At 42.5% G+C, this 21,136-nt stretch overlaps 1 protein-coding gene across 1 annotated transcript; it reads right to left on the reverse strand.

The window, feature by feature from the left end:
• Positions 1 to 19,241: 19,241 nt before the first annotated feature.
• On the reverse strand, positions 19,242 to 20,909 carry LOC133785365 (uncharacterized mitochondrial protein AtMg00860-like). The gene is made up of 2 exons (XM_062224613.1): positions 20,611 to 20,909; positions 19,242 to 19,461 (listed from the first exon to the last, which is right to left on the reverse strand). Exons 1-2 carry the CDS (start codon positions 20,907 to 20,909, stop codon positions 19,242 to 19,244), a joined length of 519 nt encoding a protein of 172 aa, XP_062080597.1.
• Between the last annotated feature and the right edge of the window lie 227 nt (positions 20,910 to 21,136).

Below are 21,136 nucleotides of genomic sequence, written 5' to 3' on the forward strand. Positions count from 1 at the left end.
ATTGAAGCTTGATAGGGTAGTGTAGTTTTTCTCTGTAGGAGTTAGGACTCAGTTTGATAGTCGAGATCGTAAGTTTAGGGCGTAAAATCGAAGTAAAAATTCGATTTTTAGGCTAGCTGAAAAACTGGGTTTTTCCCGCCCCTTCGGAGTTAAAAAAGCTTTTTTTCCAAAAAATTTTTATTTTTGCTTTTTGATCTATTTTTCAAACTGCTCGCATAGAACTTAGTGTTTCCGTTAGAATGTTGCTGGTCGTAGACGCGAGTAACGTTATTCCAACTTTCAACATAAGATCCCAGGCTGTGCGTCTTATCTCCTCCTTTCTCTGTTCGCAGTTTACATGCAAGATCTGTGGGGAGGAGAAAGACCTATAGAGATGACCTATTGGCTCAGCTACTCGAGGAGGAAGAGCAACCAACAACATTGATACCCAAAATTCCATTTTCTCGTGCCAATCCAAACACTTCACCTGTCCCTATTCAAAGTATGGCTCGCACCAAAACCAAAGCCCAGAAAAAGAGAACCCCCGATCCTTCTCATCAACCTGCTCCTAGGGTTGATGCCCCTCGACCAGTGGTCGAGCTGAAAATGCTCCTGACCACAACAACCAAAGACACGCTCGATCCCGACATGCCATTCAGCCAGATGTGGAGTGGCATTCAGTTCCTGAGAGCAAAGTGAGGATCAGGATGATCGCCAATTATATAAGGAAGTACGGTCTCATGGGGGTGACCTTAGTCAGACCTAACCAAGTCCAAAGGGCAAACCTGCCCGGAGGCGCCTTCAGCGCCTGGTTGAGGTTACACATCGAGGCAGGGGCTACCTTGCCTCTTCAATCATTTTTTCAGGGGGTGGCCAACTATTTTGGAGTTTCCCCTTTTCAAATAACCCCAAATGGATATAGGATGCTCGCTGCACTCTATATCCTGTACAACCACAAGAAATGCCCTGTGCCAACGCCTCATGAGGTCAACTATCTATTCGACCTCAAGTCCAACCCCAACCAAGAAGGCATGGGGTTTTTTCACTTCTGTCATCAGGAAACCGGGCACACCTTCCTGACTGACACCACCCATATATCAAATGTGGGGAGGTACTACCAGGAGTACTTCCTCACAACTGACATGATCACAGACAACCTGGCCTCCGCTCAAGGAGGTAAAACTTTCGTATCACTGGCTGTTACTTCTTCACTTAGTGTTCTCCTCCACATTTTCTTAAACTCTTAATGTCTTCCAGGCCCATGGCTGCGACCAGACCCAACTCCGAACATGGAGTTGATATCAGCGCTCCTAGCCAACATGAATGACGTACAAAAGAGCGTCAAGCATCTGGTTACAGAGGCTAACCTTAGGTTTGTTGGCCTCTTGGCCCCTCATCGGGGCACGAGGGAGCCAACAGCAGGGAGTGCCATTGTCGAGGAGGAACCCGAGCAGCAACCTCTAGCGTCACCTCCACGAAGGAGACTGACTGGGGTCATGATCAGGGAACCTGCTGGCACTCCTCCAGCAGAGAGGCCCTCTATCCCCTAGGGGAAGGGAAAGAAGAAGGCCACTGAGCCTGTCGAACACTCAAACGAGTCTTCGGATGATAATGGTACAGTTATTTTTCTTTTAGATAGCTTGCCAATTCCCTGTCACCTATTCAACGGGGACGGTAATTTTAAACATGCTCCAAATTTAGGTCCAGACTTCTTCATGTCAGAGAGTGAGTATAAGACTAGTAGAGTCTATAGTATAGCGACCGGTAATAATAGTTCGGGTATTTTACTTTGCAATCTTTCTTTATTTCTTTTTCTGATGTAATATACTTGGTCATTCATGCTATCTCACTGTCAACATTTTTCTTCTTTTTCAGACATGGAATTCGTCAATGTGTTCGACATCTACAGCACTCCTGAGGCTGCCGCGGCTCCCTCGAGCAAGAAGAAGACCAGCAAGAGGCACCACGAGGAGAGCAGCAAAGTGCCTCAGGCAAAGAAGGATCAAAATGCAGGCCCTTCAGAGGATAGGCCCTCCGCCACCACAACTCCATCCTCTCCCCGCGAGCAGCAAACTCCTCCTGCTCCAGTCGGATCAACTCCACCTCCCGCGGCCCCGACCGACCAAACTCAGCAGCCCAATCCTACTTCAACCAGGGGCGACATAACTGATAGCACCTTTAAATTGGTCAAGGAGAGGGTCGCTAATATTGTGAATCACGACCGGTGCCGAAGAGGCAATGGCTACTACAGCGGCGATGGATGTTGACCTGGTCCTGAACCGCGCCCTAAACGAGTTCACCAGTGTAAGTCATCTTTTTCTGCGGAAACAAGTCTTCTTTATCTTATAGTTAGTCTACCTTCTACTCTGGCTGCAGGCCATGCTGACCCTCACTGCCGATCGCATCTGCTCGGGTGCTGTCACCGAGCAGGCCAGAACTTTGGAGCAACGGCACCAGGATGAACTTAAAGCTGCCGAGGCAAAATATGATGAACAGCTGGTAGTGGTGCTTGAGGAAAAGGCTCAACTGGCTAAGGAGTTGGAGGAGATGCAGAGGTCTCTGGACAAAGCTCGTGAGCAGAGGGACCAATTTAAGGAGTCCAACCGCTTTAATTTCCGCGCGGCCCAATAGCTCGAGGTGGACTTGATTGCGAGCAAGCAGGAGACTACTACCCTGGAGGGCCAGATTGAGGAGTTGGAGAAAGCCAACGCCAACAACTTGGAAAGGTATAAGAATGCCACTCTTCGATGCTTCTAAAATTTCTGGAAGCATAACCAGGGTGCCAACTTTGACTACCTTCCTGAGAATGCGAGAGATGTCGAGCTTGCTCACTGTGCTGCTCAGCTAGCCGAGGAAGAAATGTCAAGGGTTCCTGCTTCCCCTAAAATCTAACTGGCCGCTAGGATGACGGGGTAGACAACGAGGCTGCAGGCGTCATCGATCAAGGCCCTCCTCAGGACCCTCTGGCTGCTTAAGCCTTTTCTATTTATATTTTATCTTTTTAACTACACGACCTACGGGTCGTGATGTAAAGACAATATATTTTTTTGTTGCTGCATGGGCAGCTTTTACTTTTATTTAAATAATTACATTCGAGCAGCGACTGCTCGCGGTGTAAAAGGATTCGCTTTGACATTATAATATATTTGCATATTATTATAACATCTGTTCGCATGACCGAACTTAGCATAGCAATTTGGTTTGATTTAACAAAATAACAACATTTTGAAAAATACTCTAAGTGCCCTAGCATGCTTTCACTTATTTTGCTCATGTGTTTACATACCTTTTAATGATATGCTTTGCTTACGTGTACCTTATATGCCCCCCAAGTGATTGAGGAGCTTTAGGTCCTTGGTCACTTGCCTTGACCAAAACCTGTTCGAACATTACTACTCGTAGCAATATGATTAGCATTATAATACAGCAAAACAACACACATAATGAGCAAATACTTGTAATAAATACAATAGTTGGCAAGAAATGACTGGCTGAGCACAGTCCCTTTTATTTCTCGTAAGAAATGGACTAAAGATGTATGTACGAGTGATCAATAAGATCTTACACTTTCAAAACTTGTAAAAAGTAAAATTTATACAAGCCAATTCTTTAAGAAGAATTGTTCATTGGTAATACTTGCCCAAGTGTTCTCCATTCCAATAGCGAGGAACGAGATCTCTGTTTAAGCGTGCAAGTTTATAAGTGCCTGGGTGAAGGACCTCATCAATCTGGTATGGCCCTTCCCAATTAGGCCCGAGTACTCCAGCAGCTTGGTCGCGGGTGTTTAGAAAAACTCTTCGGAGTACGAGGTCTCCAACACTGAAGTTGAAATACTGGGCGACCTTTTGCTGGTATGCAGCTACTCGGAGCTGAGCTTTTTCACGCTTTTTATCAATTGAGTCCAGGGATTCCATCAATAGATGGCTGTTAGAGTCTTGGTCGTATGTCAATCTGCGGTGCGAGGGTGGATCTAACTCGACAAGCAACATAGCTTCATACCCGTACACCAAGGAAAATGGGGTATAACCTGTTGCGGTTCGGTGGGAAGTTCTGTACAACCAAAGAACTTCAGGAAACTGCTCTGGCCATGCACCCTTAGCTTCCTCAAGTCTTTTCTTCAGGGTATCCTTCAGCATTTTATTAACTACTTCGACTTTCCCATTCGCTTGGGGATGAGCGACTGAAGAAAAGCTTTTGATAATATCATGTCATTTGCAGAAGTCCATGAATAGATCACTGTCAAACTGGGTGCCGTTATCCGGGACTATCTTCCTTGGTAATCCATTGCGACAAATGATGTTCTTGATTACGAAGTCAAGCACTTTCTTGGTCGTTATGTTCGCGAGTGGCTCAGCCTCGACCCATTTGGTGAAGTAGTTGACGGCAACCACTGCATACTTTACACAACCTTTTCCTGTAGGCAAAGATCTGATTAGATCTATTCCCCAAACTGCGAAGGGCCATGGACTCTGCATCTGCTTTAACTCGTTGGGAGTGCTCGTGGGATTTTAGAAAATCTCTGACACTTGTCACACCTCCGCACGAACTCCATTGAGTCTTCATTCATGGTCGGTCAGAAATAGCTCTGCCTTAGGATCTTTTTTGACAGACTTTGCTCCCAGCATGGTCCCCGCAAAAACCTTTGTGCACCTCTTTCATCAATTCTTTGGCTTTCTCCTTGGTAATACATCTGAGAAGTGGCAGTGAGTATCCCCTTTGGTACAGGATTCCATCGACCAGGATATACCTAGCAGCTTGTCGCTGAAGGGTCCTGGCTTTGTTTCTGTCCGCTGGTAGCACGCCGCTTGACAGATACTCTTTGCAACTAAGAATCGTATACAGCATGCTTTGCAACTATAATCAAACATAAGTAGGCATATAATTTATTTATGCAGGCTCTATGCCGAACGAGCGCATACCGCACTCCTAGAGTGGCCCAGACATAAAGGCTTACATTCCACATGCTATTGTCGACCATGACTTATAAGCCAAGCTTTCCAGACAAATACAACCAGATATGCATTTTAGGTATAACACAATTAAATACAGTCCAAAGACGTTCATATTTAAACAAGCAATCAAAACGTGGTTATAACCACGTTCAATAACCGAGGCCAATGCACTAATCTCAGTTTAGGTGCAATTTTCTTACATCGGGTCATGTGTGAAAGATCAAACGACCTTGAGTGTGACCCATGATCAGAGCCTCCCTAAAACCCTAGTCACAACTTAAGTGTGCTCTTAAAAAAACTCAAATCTAAATCTTGAGTTCCAATATAAACCCTAACCCTTGGAATCACTATTCCCAATTAACAGGGCACTAGAAATTTCCCCCAAGCACCCACATGGTCCCCTAAAAATATTCCTAAGGCCCCGAGCCTAAATCCCAAATTTCAGAAATGCATACCTTCGAAGCACTGGCGTGGTCACACCCTATAGCGTCCCAAATTTGCTAATAAGGCTTAGTCGTTGGAACCAATGCTTGATCAATGTTCATGAAGGGGGCTTGGCACTCGCTTTGGGATCTGCAGAGCACAATTATAGGCTCACATTCACTATCAAAATCTCATAATAGTCTTAAACTCTAAAGTGTGTTTTTCTATAATGTGAAGAAGCAAGTTAATACCTTGCGGGCATCCCAAAAACATCGCACCTTGAAGTCTGCCAAAGAGCCTGAAGACCCTCTCATAGACTCAGGGGCAAGTGTGGATGCTAAGAATTCCACACCGGTGAAAGACCCACACTTCATGTTTATGGCCTCTCAAAGGTCCTGATTACCATGACTAAAGCCCAGTTGGTCTCTTGGAGCATTGACTCAGTGAAAAAGGCATCAAACATGGTCTCAGTATTACCACTGTTTCGGCCTTGCATCGTGCCTAACACAGCCGTTTCACACGAGTGGTCCCGCGAGGCGCTCTCCTCACGCTAAGACAGTGATCTTGCCTGGGTAGCATCGCGAGACACTCAACCCGCACCTGGAGATGTGGACTCGACTAGGTAACTTTTCGAGATGCTCACCTCATGCTTGACTCAGAAGTCTCGCTTAGGTACCTTTGCGGGATGAACGATGTGGCCCATGCCTCCGCTTCACAAGCCTGCATCTCGTGCCACACCTCGCATGGCACCCACTCGTGGCCCCTGTCTCCGTCTCGCGAGGTAGCCCACACTGTGCACTAGCATCTCGCGAGGCAACCCACGCTGCGCACCAGCACCTCGCGCCCCATGGAATCTCGCATGGCGCATTACCTGAGCTCGTTTCACCAGTGAGGCATCCTTCACCTATCATTCAATTAAGGCACCTTTACCCACTTGCTAGAGCATGATAACTTACTTACTATGAGCTCCTAAGAAGGAAGTTACACACCTGCCTTGTCAAGTGTTAGGAGATACAAAGACAAGGCCAAATTAGCCCAAAGTAACAGAGGGGGTGGGGGGGGGGGGGGGGGGGGATTCCGGAGCACAGAGTATGTCACGCCAGGTACATACGTGTCTAGAAGAGCACAGAATACGAACCGAATGTCCACACCAGACAAGTAGTGGTCGTACGAGTAAGGTACCTGGTGTGGTCCTCATCAGCCAATCTCTGACACTCGTACTAAACGAGTGGTGGAAGTTCATCCAAGTACAGAAGTGAGGTGCTCCAAAAAACCCTTGGCATGTACTAAAACTGACCACCACACTCCTGGCACCACTACCACTTGTAAACTGCATATGCAGAGTCTTGTCCCCAAGGACCATAGTGTACTAAGAGTCATTAGTACTCTACTATAAATATGACCTCCCTTCATCAGAGAAGGAAGTGGAAACATTTTGGAGAATTTTGTAACCACTGATTGTTAATGAAAATAGACACCATACATTCTCTCTATTTTTCATTCTAAAATTTAAGCATTTACATTTTGTGTTCTTGAAACTGTAAGAAAATTTGCTTGAAGTTCACTTGATTTGAATTTACTTCTTTTACAACCCTCGAAGTCCTTGATCTAACTTAGTTGACGAGTTCTTACCATGAACAGAGACATTATTTGTATGGCGAGAAGTGTGAAATATACACCGATCATAAGAGTTTGAAGTACTTCTTTACTCAAAAGGATCTGAATATGTGTCAGAGGCGTTGTCTGGAATCGTTAAAGGATTATGATTGTGATGGTCTATACCATCCTGGGAAGGCCAATGTGGTGGCCGACACGTTGAGTCTGAAGGGCCCAGGACAGTTTTTTAGTTCGAGGCAGATATTAGATAATTTAGCTGAAGAGATAACTAGAGCAAGTTTTGAGTTGGTAGTTGGACAACTAGCCAACATCACTCTTCAGTATACACACCTTTAAAGGAAAAGGAGGCACAGGGGGAGGATCCCCAATTGAGAGAGCACAAAGTGGGTGTCTTAGCCGGAGCGGCTAAAGACTTCTCTATTTGGGAGATGGGATTACTAATGTACAAAGGCCGGATTTGCACTCCAATGGATTCCGGTATCCTGTGAGAGATCTTAGATGAGTCTCATACCACTCCCTATTCTTTACATCCGGGTACGACGAAGATGTATCAAGATTTGAGAACTTTGTATTGGTGGTCGGGAATGAAGAGGGATGTGGTGGATTATGTGGCCAAGTGTTTGACTTGTCAGCAATTAAAGGTTGAACATCAGAGGCCAGCTGGGTTGCTGTAGCCTCTAGGGATTTCGGAATGGAAATGGGAGGATATCACCATGGACTTCATGGTTGGATTACCGAAGACTATGGGACAGTATGACTCGGTGTGGGTAAGTCAGCCCACTTTTTTCTTGCTAGGACAACTTATACAGTGGAGCAATATGTTGAACTGTATGTGAAGGAAATTGTGCGACTACATAGGGCTCCAAGGTTGATAGTATCTGATAGGGACCCCACCTTCACCTCCAAGTTTTGGAAGAGCCTACAAAAGGCTATGGGTACACAGTTGCGGTTTAGTACCGCTTATCATCCTTAGATAGATGGACATTCTAAGAGGTCAATTAAGATACTAGAGGATATGTTGTGAGTCTGCATACTTGATTTTGGGATCTTGGAATAAGAATCTCCCTTTGATTGAGTTCTCATACAATGACAGTTATCAGGCGACTATTGGAGTGGCTCCATATGAGATGTTATATGGGAGGAAATGAATATCACCCATCCATTGGGATGAGAGGAGTGAGAGGAGGTATCTAGGTCCTGAGGTTGTTCAGAGGACCAGTGAGGAAATTGAGAAGATTAGAGCTCGAATGCTCGCCTCCCAAAGTCGGTAGAATAGTTACTCAGACTTGAGACGTAGGAGCGTAGAGTTTCAAGTCGGGGACCATGTGTTTCTCATAGTTTCTCCCTTCAGAGGGGTGAAACAGTTTGGAGTAAGGGGAAAGCTGAGCCCTAGGTTTTTTGGCCCCTTTGAGATTCTGAAATGGGTTGGAGAGGTAGCTTACAGATTGGTGATGCCTCCAGCCCTATCAGGGGTTCACAATGTGTTTCACGTATCCATACTCTAGAAGTATATATCAGATTCTACGCACGTGCTGAGTTATGAGAACTTGGAGCTGGATTAGGATTTATAGTACTAATAGAAGCCGATTCAGATTTTAGACCGAAAGGATAAAGTCTTGTGTAGCAAGACCATCGCCTTAGTGAAAGTGTTGTGGAGGAAGAGCAAGGTAAAAGAGGCGACTTGGGAACTTGAAACTGATATGTGGGATCAGTATCCCGAGTTATTCAAGTAATTTCGAGGACGAAATTTCTTTAAGGAGGGGATAGTTTTAGTGTCCTAAAATTGCTAATAAGGCTTAGGGTCTTGATTAGCATGCTGGGAGGGCAATAATTGATTTAATTATGCTAATATGTGAATTTAATGATTTTTTTATTAGAAATACATGTTTAGGTGAATTAAATATGCATGTGGGCCCCATCTAGTGATTAGGGGCATATTTGTAATTTTAGCCCATTGACGACATAAATGTGATATATGTGTATATTGTGATTGACACCATGAGTGAGTGGTGATATATCTTTGATGCTCGATCTGAGACGATCCCAGGGAGCAGTTTAGTTAAATAGTCACAATGGGGTCGAATACTCGGCTCCGGAGGAGCCTAGGGGTATTTTGGGAACACAGTTTGTGTTCGGGATTTATCGGGTAACGGGTAGTAATTTAGCAATTATTCGGACTTGTCGGGATTAAAGGATTCTTTATAGGAACACTTGAGGGATTAGCCGAATATGGTAATTGACGGGATTGCCCTTGGCGGTATCAAGTATTTAGGATTTACCGTAGGGGTAATTCGGTCATTTTGTACTAAGGAATGGTTTAGTGCAGGCTGAGTAACTCTGAGAAACCTCTTGAGTTAGGTAAAGATAAAGGGAAAAAATACAGAAAACATCAGCTCTAGGTCTCTCACTCTATCTCTCGGCTCACTCTCTCTCTCTCTCCCTTTGATGCTTTGAGGATTTTGAAGAAACTTGAGGATTCAAGGCTAGAACTTGTGAGGATTTAAGCTTGAAGACATGGGTTATTAGCTCAGGTCGAATTTATAACTGAGGTAAGAAATGCGACACTAAATTGTCTGAGTTTCTGCTAAATTATGTTAGAATTATAGGTTTGCATGTGAAAATGGATTCTAAGATTGGTTTTGGGTGTTTGATGAGTGTATGGAGTTGTTTATGGAATTGTTAAGATGTTTAGGCTATGTGAATAATGATTCTAGGCCTAATTTTGGATTTAATTGGTGTTTGGGGTGAGAATTAATGGTTTAGGTTCAGGGTAATACAGAGAGAAAATCGTGGTTTCTGTGTTTCGGAGGCCCGAGTCGCGGCCCTGTTCTTTAGGTGCCATGGCCTGCGTGTTTGAAGAGGCTGGGGAATCTTCTGGTTTGCCTAGGCACCGTGACCCTAGGGGAGCATGTCGCGGTCTATGTCCTCCAGCCGGGAGGGCCTTGCCCTCTGACTAGTAGCGGGTTGCGGCTCTTAAGGGCATGTCGCGGCCCTAAATTGAAAGAAAGTGGAAATGGAGGATTTTAGCTCGGGAGGATTCTACTACCTGGTTTAGTGGAATCCTAAGTCTCAGAGGCTAGATTAATATTCCAAAGTTATTTATTGGTTTAAGGCTTGATGGATGGTTATTATGAATGTGTTATGACTAGGTTTTCAACGAGGCTCAGATTAAGGGACTGTGCTCAGGATCAGCTTGGGACACAAGTAATAAAACGGTTTTACCCATAGAGCAGGGCACGACCCTGTTGTTTGCGTTTTAGGGTGGTTCCCTATTATTTATGCTTAATATATATTGTGAATATCTGTGATTGTTATGCATGTTTGTGAGTGAATGGCGAAGGTCAAGAAAGGCAAAGGCCGGGAACGGCGAAGGCCAGGAACGGCAAGAAGTTGGGTACGGCAAGGGGTTGGGATCGGCATTGAGCATGCTAACTGCAGACAGTTAGGGCGAGAGCCTCCTAGGGTGTTTTATCCAACCCAGGGCCTGGTAAAGCACCTGGGACGGCGTAGGCCGCTATATGTTTAGCCCATTGGTTGTTTTGTTGTATACTGTGAATTATTATGTTATATGTATATGTTGAGTTTTCTTGCTGGGCTTCTACTCGTAGGTGCTCTATGGTGTAGGTAAGGGAAAGGGAAGGCCGACCAACCATGAGTACGGAGAGCATGGAGCGACGGGTACATGTTCGGCCTGCTTGGCTACCACGTCCAGGGTTGTTTTGGGAAATGTACTGTATTGGTTTGTTTTGTCACCTAGGTCGACTATACTTCTATTTTTGAGTTGTAGTACACTTTCTAAACAATATATTTAGGATCCCAACTGTATAACTTTCTATGACTTCAATGAATGTCCAAATTTTATAATTAATGTTATTAAATGAGTTTTATTTTAGTTTAGTCACACTTTGAATCTCAAACCTCGATTAGCGAGCTAATGGCACATTTTTAACTCACATAGTAACAACTCTAAGGAAGTGGGGCGTTACACACCCTACCGACCATGATCACACCCCAAGTCTCGAAACCCCAAATTGAAACAAAAATCCTCAAGTTCTGGGACTCTAGCGCAATTGCGCTAGGTCTCTGGATACCCAAAGCGAGCCCAGAACCAAGGTCTTCTTCCCTAATTGTTCCCTTGCAATTTTCCCTGTGAAACCAGATCTCAATACTCAATTTCAATAAGTTTTCCTATCAAGTTTTGACACAAAAAATCACAAATAAATACTACAACTCCAAAACATAATCAATAAACCATCATAACACCATTAAAAGATCAAGAACCCGAAGATACAAAAATTCATATCTTAGAGCTCTTAAACCCAAGCTTCCACTCAAATCTGAAAATTCATACTCCACTACACTAATTCAGCAGCAAACCACAGCCTAAAGATATTCTAAAACTTAATTCTAACCCTTATCTAAGATCCAAAATAACTCAACATCTTCAGTTGCAAAAATTAAGTCCAAAACTCCAAAACCAAGAACAAAACTAAAAACATGAAAACATAAGAGAATTTTACCACCCTTAATCTGAATTCCTACCGTTATTGGAGATTTTTGCAACCCCAATCACTTCCCTTGATGCTTAATTTCTTCCAATTTCCCTCCATTTCCCAAAGATTTCCTCGAAATTCTAGTGTCTCCTCCTTATAGTGAGTTGAGAAAGACCAAGAGAGAAGGAAAGAGCCTAAGGAAAACGTGACCCTTTGCTTCCAACTCCTTAGCTGTAACGTCTCGAATTCACTGTTAAGGCTTAGTGCCTAGACTACAGTACCTGGAGGGCATAATAGGATATACATGTTTAATTAAGTGAATAAATGTCTGACTACGTGGCATACATGAATTATATGATGATATGGATTTAAACGCATGTTTATGTGTATTAAATATGCACGTGGGCCCGTTCTTGATAATAAGGGAATATTTGTAGTATTAGCTCGTTGCAAGCATAAATGCGATTATATGTGTGTAATGGTTGAGACCACATTATTATGAGGATATATTTGCAATATTCGACTCAAGGCGATCATAGTGAGTGGATTAGCGGAATAGTTACAACGGGGTCCAATACCTGGCTTGGGGCGAGCATAAGGGTATTTTGGGGACTTAGTGCAAATTTAGGATTTATTGGTTAACGTGCAATAATTTAGTGATTAAATGGGCATGTCGCGCTTAATTGGGAATTTATAAGACAATTCGAGGATTAGCAGGGAGGATGCCTAATGACGTTTTTGCCCTCAGGGGCATTAGATAAAGGGTGTACTAAGGGACATTATGGTCTTTTTGGTATGAAGATAGACTTACCCGAGGATAACTTAGGCACTAGAGGCCTCTAGACATAAGGAAACAAGGCAGAACTCTCTCTCTCTCTTTCTCCCTGGTCAATTCCTCCCCTCTCCTTGGTGCCTTGATGGTTTGACCATTTGGAAAGGGAAAAAACTTGGGAGTTTGTTGAATCAAGTGGGAATTTGAGCTAGGATCACTGAAGGATTAACTCAGCCGCATAATTTGCAGTAGGGGTATATGAATTTCTCTGTTCTTGAATGAATTCTAAGCATGGTTTTGGTGTTCTTGAGTTCTAAACTCTAGGTTTGGATTTTGGACTGTGATGGAGCTTTGACTTAGCTATTAGTGTGGTTATGTTGTTTATGGTGTTTGGAAATGTTTGAGAGGCTTAATTCTAGTTTTAGGTTTGGTCGAGGATGAATTTTGGAGGGTTTATCTTGGAGAAAATGTAGAAAGAAATTGGGTTTTCTGGGTTCGTGAGGGCGCGCCTCGGCCCTGTTCATGGGCGCTGCGGCTCGCGTGACCCCAGGAGCTTGGGGTCTTTCTGTGTCATAGGTGTGCCGCTACCCTAAGGGGGCAGGCCGTGCCCTGCATGCTTGTAGGGGTTGGGGTTGGTTCCTCTGACTAGGGGGCTCGCCGCGACCCTCAGGGCCAGGTTGCGGCCCGTATAAGCAGACTTTGCCATAACAGTTTTGTTAGCTAGGGAACCTAAATCGAAGCACTCAGGATGAATTCTACTAGCCGGTTTAGTAGAATTCAAGGTCCCATAGACTTGTATATTATTCCAAAGCTTTTAATTGGTTTAGGATTTTAATGGTTATCCACTATCGCATTGTGACTAAGTTATACCACAAAAGCTCAAGATTAAGGATCATGCTCGGGGCTGCCATACGTTAGCTACTCGAGACTTGAGGTAAGAAAATTTCACTCGAGTTGTGAATGGGGCTTAAGCCCCTGCTAATGAATATATTATTAATATGAGCATATCTGTAGCTGAGAATATCTAGATGGGCACACTTGTATACGCTGCCATTGATTACTTGCTATGCATTGTGCATTTGTGAATATATTTGTTTGAAGGCCGACCTAATGGTGTCGGGGGATGATAGCCAGCGTGCGGAATACAGCCCGACCTAAGGGTGTCGAGGTCGGCTAAGGGACCAGGGGACTCGGCCTAAGGGCGTAGAGCCTGGATATTATACCATAAATAGAAGTGTGTTTCACAATTTATTATTTCTATTGACTGTGAGTTTGGTTTATGTATTTGACTAAGATGAGTATCATTGTTGGTTAGTTACTTATATCTTATTGTTAACTGAATCTAGTTATTTATGTTTACTGCCTTTATATTGTTGCGTAGTTGTGCATGTTGGTTTATGTTTTCTTGTTGAGCCTTGATTCACAGGTGCTTCGTGGTGCAGGTAAGGGAAAGAGATAGCAGGACCAGCCATAAGTTGGAGAATTTTAGGGGCGATGTGTACATATGCAGCCAGCTCGATCGCCATGGTCAGGATAGATTGGGAGGAACTAGGGTTAAACCTTGTTTTGTCTCTTAGGACGGCTAGGTTGTATTCTATTTTTCTTTTACAAGCCTGTAAACTGATTTTGGGATCCTGTGTGTAAACTTAATATTTTAATAAAAAATAATCATTTCGTTGACCAAATATTTTAATACTTGACCTTGATTTAGTCTTAAATTATACATTTAACCTGAGGGTGGAAACATATGAGAGTTATTGTATGAAAGACTCTAGAAGCATTATCCTTCAGTCTCTAAGGGAGGTTTGGGTCTGTTCAGAAGTGATGAATAGATGGGCATGATTAGCTCCATCCTTGATGATATGAGAGTGGTAGTCCATGATAGAGTGGTTGCGCCACGCATATGCTGTAGGAAGATGCCCGGACGTGATGGGAAGTAGTACCCCAAACCCAGAATGTTGTTATGATGGGTTGGGAGAAATTCAGACAGTGGTTCGACGAAAGAGACTACTGTGACTCAGTCTGAACTACACAGACCAATGAGTTTACAAACATGATTTAGGATGGTAAGACAGTGAATGAATATGTCAATGAACTTGATGGGTTTGCCAAATCCGCTTTTAGTTTGATGAGGACTGAGTTCTAGGATGGCCCAGAGCGATAAGATCGCTCCAGTTCAAGAGATTTCTATCTATGTTGGGGCAGTAGGGAGAGCCTCGCTATAGAAGGGGAAAGAGATGAGATATGGAGTGAGGGTGTCATACGGCAGGAAGCTCATCCAATGGTATTCCCATTCGAGGGATCAGGTAGAGGCAGATGCCCAGTGGCGAGAAAAATAGGACCCCTAATAGTTCTACTACTTCTGGTCTTGATAGGAGGGGTTATAGTTTACAGGATGGCAACCAGGGCGGCATTGAGGCCTGGTGAAATTATCTAGTATGCGCCACGTGTGGGAGGACACTGAGTAAAAACATGTATTCTATGTGGAACGGTTGGAAACTTCAAGAAGGATTTCCCGAGATTAAAGAAGGGAGAACCCAGGAGTACAGATTACTCGACCCCAATTCGAGGGTCCGCCTTGATATAGTCAAAGCCTGAGGCTAGTCCCTCGGAGGTGACCGGTTGGCTCTCTAGTTCTCATTCCTTGTTGTACATTAGGTTGATTGAGTTCGGTACCACGTATCTCCTAGAAGAGACATAGATTGAGGCACATACTTTATGGTTGCCATGCCATGGGGCATGAGATTTTAGTGCTTGCCAAAAAATTTGTCACTTCCTAGAGAAGGGTTATAATACTATTGGTAAAAGGTTAACAGTAGAATTTATTGACATCATCATATGAGGATTTTGATATGATCCTGAGTATGGATTTATCTGTCAAATAAGGGACAACCATGGATTGTAAGAGGAAAGGACTCAGGTTCTTCTACGGGATGCCTAGATATTGTGGTAGGTACCACTTGGAATATATCACTTAGATTGAATGAAAACTGGATGAGCCAGTAAGGTTTCTGATGGGTGCAGAAAGAATCGTTGAGTACATTACGGGATTAAGGCATGGATAGAATCGGTATTAGGGACATCATGAAGAACAATATTAGCTCAAAAAAAAAAAGAATTAATGGTTTTGTTGAAGTATTTGATTTGAGGATTGATCAGACAGAGCATCTCATCATGGGACACGTCAACACCGCTTGTTAAGAATGAAGGGTTCAATTTCTCAGTTGTAAGACAAGACAATCTTCTCAGGAATTGACCTTCAATCTAGTTATTACAAGCTGAGGATCAAGGAAATAGACATTTTAGGAATTACTTCTTGCACCAAGTAGGATGTGATGGATTATCAGTGAAAATTCTTAACTGACTAATGCTCCAATGACACAGGTAAGTTCAACAAGTAGAGAGAGTACAGGAATGACATGGACAAGCCATATTAAGATTGATTAGGGATGTTTTGGTCTACTTCCAGTTAGAAGCAGAACCCGAATGACCACTTTATTTATAATACTAACAATAATGAAGCAGGGTTACAAGTAAGGCTCCAGAAAGTGTAAGCTTCGATTTCTTCAAGGGTATTCCAGGTCACGTTATGGGAGCTAATGGGATCATATATAAAGTAATTCAATTAGAATACACAAAGAAATTACTAAAGGAACACCTGAGGGGTGAAAGGTATAGTGAGATCTGTAAGACACATCGGCTACTACTTGAACCATCTTCGAAGACAGACATACCCAAGATTAAGGTAACACAAGAACCTTAAGTTTGTCTGAATGGATAGTTTCATACTGGATTTTTCAGAAAATAGAATAAGGATTGGTTAGAACATTATGGTATCAGAATGTGTAAGTGGTGGACTGATACAGGACGATGGCATGATGGATATTGTCCTTGCTTAAGACATGAAACTATAGGGTGCTGCTTCAAAGACTAGGGTGTGCCCGTGTACAGACTGAAAAGAATGGTTGTTTGTGCTTCACATTAGATGAAGGGATAAGAACATAAACGTTATGCATGGGGCGTTAGGTTGATGGTAATGCTAGATAGCCACGGTTAGGGTGCGGTGACGACACCTATGGAATAGTAGTGCGTGCACTAGTATAAAGAGTTAAAGTGTTTGGTCACCCATATAAGAATAACCTTAAGACCAAGGCCCTAGTGGGAACTAATGGGTGATCCACATTGGAAATCCTTGATTGCATAGAGAAAGTTAACATGGAAGCTAACATCTTGAGCTAGAAAGGTCTTCACCAGTTGGATAAGAAGCCACGGATTACAGTAAAGTCAGACGAGGTAACGACCAAGATTGGTATAGTATATGCAGTTGATAGTTGGTAGATATATCTCTATGGACAATGAAGTTCGGGGAGGAGACCTTGTGGGAATGGTTAAGAATTCTACTATTTTAGTATGATTAGGTTAAGATATGAAGATCGGATGAGTGATCCGATGGAACTTGGTGTTGAGGTGTAGATTCTAGAGGACTATTGTACTACCTCCTTATGAATATTGTATCCAAGAATTTGAATGGATTTTAGGATAAAAAATTTGAGTATTGGAAGGCAAAAGGGTATAGTGGTGGACCGTAAGGGTGGACTACATTAGACTGTAAGTAAGATGATTGGATATGAAAAGTTGTGACTCAACAGATTGAGTTAACACACCTCGGTTTGTGTGAACGGGTATCACAAGGATGCGTATGGGAAAAGGGAGACCGTATGTCTCTGTGGGACACCGAAGTCGATGGTTTCGGACTGAGACCCTTTATTTCCCAAGTTCTAGAAAATTTTGTAGTTGACAAAGAGTATAAGAATGAGACTTAGAATTATTAGTTACCTTTACATAGACCGACAATATGAAGGAATGTCTCAGACTTTAAGAATTGTACATTGAATGTGTAAGTATTTGGGGCATTGAGATAAGTATGGTCCCTTGATTGAATAATCATGGTGATGAAGTCAATCAATAGCTAGGGTGATTCTGAATAAGATACAGTGAGATAGGGAGCAAGAAGCACTTGTTCCAAGTAATGAAGTGAGAGACAGGAAATATGGTGGTTCAGAATTGGTCTAGGGGACCAATGAAGTTATTAGGATTGTTAGGGCAGAAGTGACTGCCTATTTAAAAGGACATAACAGTTCGCAAATTTCAAGTATGGCAACACGGAGTTCCAGGATGGGAGAATTTGTATCTCTCCGAGTATTGAGGACTAGAAAGGATAGGATATTTTGGGAAAGAAAGAGGAGTTTTGACTCCCAATTTAATAGACTTCCGAGATCTTACCAAGGACTAGGCCAGGGGCCTACCAATTAGCCTTACCCTAGCATGCGTGGTGGCTCATAAGGTGTTACTAGTGCCAATGTCAAGGAAAGAGGTGTAAAATATTACCATTGATGGGGTGAGGAGACCCTACAATTTCAGTGGGAGTTATTGCGAAAGGAAAAGATAATGGGATTATGATAAATAAGATAAAGTCTTATAGAATAAGACTGTCACTCTAGTGAGAGTGCTACTAAGGAATAAAAAGGTAAAGGACTAGACTTTGAAATTATAGTCAGATTCACGGGATTTGTATCTGAAGGTGTTTGAATAAATTTCGATGACAAAATTTCAATAAGGAGGAGATAGTTGTAACATCCCAAATTTACTGTTAAGGCTTAGTGCCTAGACTACAATGCATGGAGGGCATAATAGGATATACATGTTGAATTAATTGAATAAATTTGTGACTACATGGCATACATGATTTATATGATAATATGGATTTAAATGCATGTTTATGTGTATTAAATATGCACGGGGACCCATTCTTGATAAAAAGGGAATATTTGTAGTATTTGCTCGTTGCAAGCATATATGCGATTATATGTGTGTAATGGTTGATACCACATTATTATGAGGATATATTTGCAGGCGATCCTAGTGTGCGGATTAGCGGAATAGTCACAATATGGTCCAATACCCAGCTCGAGGAGAGCCTAGGGGTATTTTTAGGAGTTAACCACTATTTTAAACACACAGTGTATTAACCAAGATGTTACATTAGCTGCATATTGTCTAATTCCTTGGTCAAATTTTCATTTATCACCAATTCCCACTAAACCTCAAGTTATGCTTAAAATTCCAATTAACTTCACTAATCTTCCAAATATAAATATTTTCTCCAACTTTACCTCATATTCCATAGCTTCCCAAAAATACGCAAAATTACTAAAATACCCCCCTTGGCTCGCCTCGAGGCAGGTATAAATCTCTAGTGTAACTTTTCTGCTAAGTTGCTCAAAAGGGTTGACCCCTGCTGAATATCGCAAATATATCCACATAATAATGTGGTGTCAAACATATAGCATATAAAATTACACATATACCCTCAACAGGCCAAAAATTATGAAAATGCCCCTTTTTAAAGAAAGCGGGCCTTTAAAGATATTTAATACACATAACCATGCATACTAAATTATATACCATATAAATCACATAATTCAATTAATTAACACATAATTACTCCACGTGCCCTCCTGGCATGCTAATCCATGCACTTAATTCTATTAGGAATTTTGGGGCATTACAACTATCCCCTCCTAATAGAAATTTCATCCTCGAAATTTACTAGAATAGCTCAGCATACTAATCCCGCATATCTTAATCTAACTCCCAAGTCGCTTCCTCGACCATGTTGTTCCTCCATAATACTTTAACCTAAGGTATAGTCTTGTTCCTCAAGACCTTGTCCTTCCTATCCAAGATCTAGATTGGCTGCTCTTCATAGGACAAATATGTCCGTAGCTCCAGATCTTCATAAATCAACACATGAGTCGTATCTGATACATACTTTTGAAGCATCGAGACATGGAATACATTATGAACTTTGGATAGTGATGGGGGTAAGGCCAACCTATAAGCCAGCTGTCCAATCCTCTCCAGGATCTCAAAGGGCCCCACCTTCTTCCCAAACCATTTTACTCCACTCAATAGTGACACTCGGAGAAAAACGCAGTCCCTAACTTAGAACTCCATGTTTCTACGCTTACGATCAGCGTAGTTCTTCTGTCTACTCTGGGAGGCAAGTATTCGATCTCTAATCTTTTCAATAGCCTCATTTGTCCTCTGGACTGCTTCAGGACCCAAATACTTCCTCTCACTCATTTCATCCAAATGAATTGGTGATCTACACTTCCTACCATACAACATCTCATATGAATCCACTCCGATCATTGGTTGATAGCTGTTGTTGTATGAAAATTCTATAAAAGGTAAATATTTACTCCGGGACCCTTCAAAGTCCAATACACATGCCCAAAGCATATCCTCCAGTATCTTAATTATCCTTTCATATTGTCTACCTATCTAAGGATGATATGTAGTGCTAAACTTTAACCGAGTACCCATGGCCTTCTGTAGGCTTCCCAAGGAATCGGAAGTAAAAATGGGGTCTCAAATGGATACTATAGACTTTAGAGCCCCATGGAGAAGTACAATCTCTGTAACATACAACTCAACATACTGATCCACAATGAAATTCGTTCTCACAAGTAAGAAGTTTGATGACTTGGTATATCGGTCAACTATCACCCAAACCAAGTCATGCTGGCCCACCGTCCTAGGCAACCCAACAAAAAAATCCATGGTGATGTCCACCCATTTCCACTCAGGGAAACCCAAAAGTTGCAATAGCCTTGACAACCTCCAGTGTTCAGTTTTTTCTTACTGGCAAGTCAGGCACTTAGCCACGTATTCAATAACGTCCTTCTTCATTCCAGGCCACCAATACAAAGATTTTGGATCCTAATACTTCTTTGTGGTACCCGGATCTAGTGAGTATGAAGTAGTATGAGACTCTTCCAGAATCTCCCCCCTGATACCAACCTTCATCGGAACACAAATCTGATCCTTATAGCTCAGTATACTTGTCTCTGAAATAGTAAAATCCTTTAGCCACTCCAGCTAGGACGTCCTCTCAATGCTTCACAACTTGAGAGTCACTCATTTGGCCCTCCTTTATCCTCTCAAGGAGTGCAGACTATAAGATAATGTTGGCTAAATGGCCCACCACCAACTTTATTACGGCTCTGGTCATATCTTCTACTAACTGTCTTGATATATGCTTTAGGTTGTACAATTGTCTTGGGCCTCTCCGACTTAGAGCATCTGCTACTACACTGTCTTGATATCAGTGTAGATCTCACACTTCTCCCCATATAGATAATGTCGTCATATCTTCAAGACAAACACTAGGTTCACCAACTCTATGACATGAGTGGGGTACTACTGCTCAAACTCCTTTATCTGTCTCGAGGCATAAGCAATAACTTTACGGATGTGCATTAGAATACAACCTAATCATAGCCTCGAAGCATCGCAATAAACTACAAACTTTTCCCGATCGGGTGGAAGATTGAGCACTGGAGCGGTAATCAGTCGTCCCTTCAACTCCTGAAAACTGTTCTCACATCTATCAGACCAAAAAAAATTCGAATTCTTATGTGTTTGCTCAATCAATGGTGTTGCAATCCGTGAGAACCATTCCACAAAATTTCGATAATACCCAGCCAAACCAAGAAAACTCCTGATCTCTAAGACATTCTTTGTTCTTGGCCCATCTCTCACCGCTTTTATCTTTGTCAAATCCAGCATAAGCATGTCCTTACTAACAATGTGAGTAAGAAATGTCATCTGAGTTAACAAGAACTCACATTTCTTGAACTTAGCATACAACATGTGTTCCCTCAATCCCTGCAATACCAATGGAAGATGCTGCTCATGATCTGTCTCTGACTAAGAGTAACTCAGAATGTCATCTATGAAGACAATAACAAATTTTTCCAGAAAATACATGAACACGGTGTTCATTAAATCCATGAACGTTATTGGGGCATTGGTCAATCCAAAGGGCAAAACCA

The sequence above is a fragment of the Humulus lupulus genome, chromosome 6 (genome assembly GCF_963169125.1).
Source record: "Humulus lupulus chromosome 6, drHumLupu1.1, whole genome shotgun sequence".
Classification (NCBI taxonomy): Eukaryota; Viridiplantae; Streptophyta; class Magnoliopsida; order Rosales; family Cannabaceae; genus Humulus; species Humulus lupulus.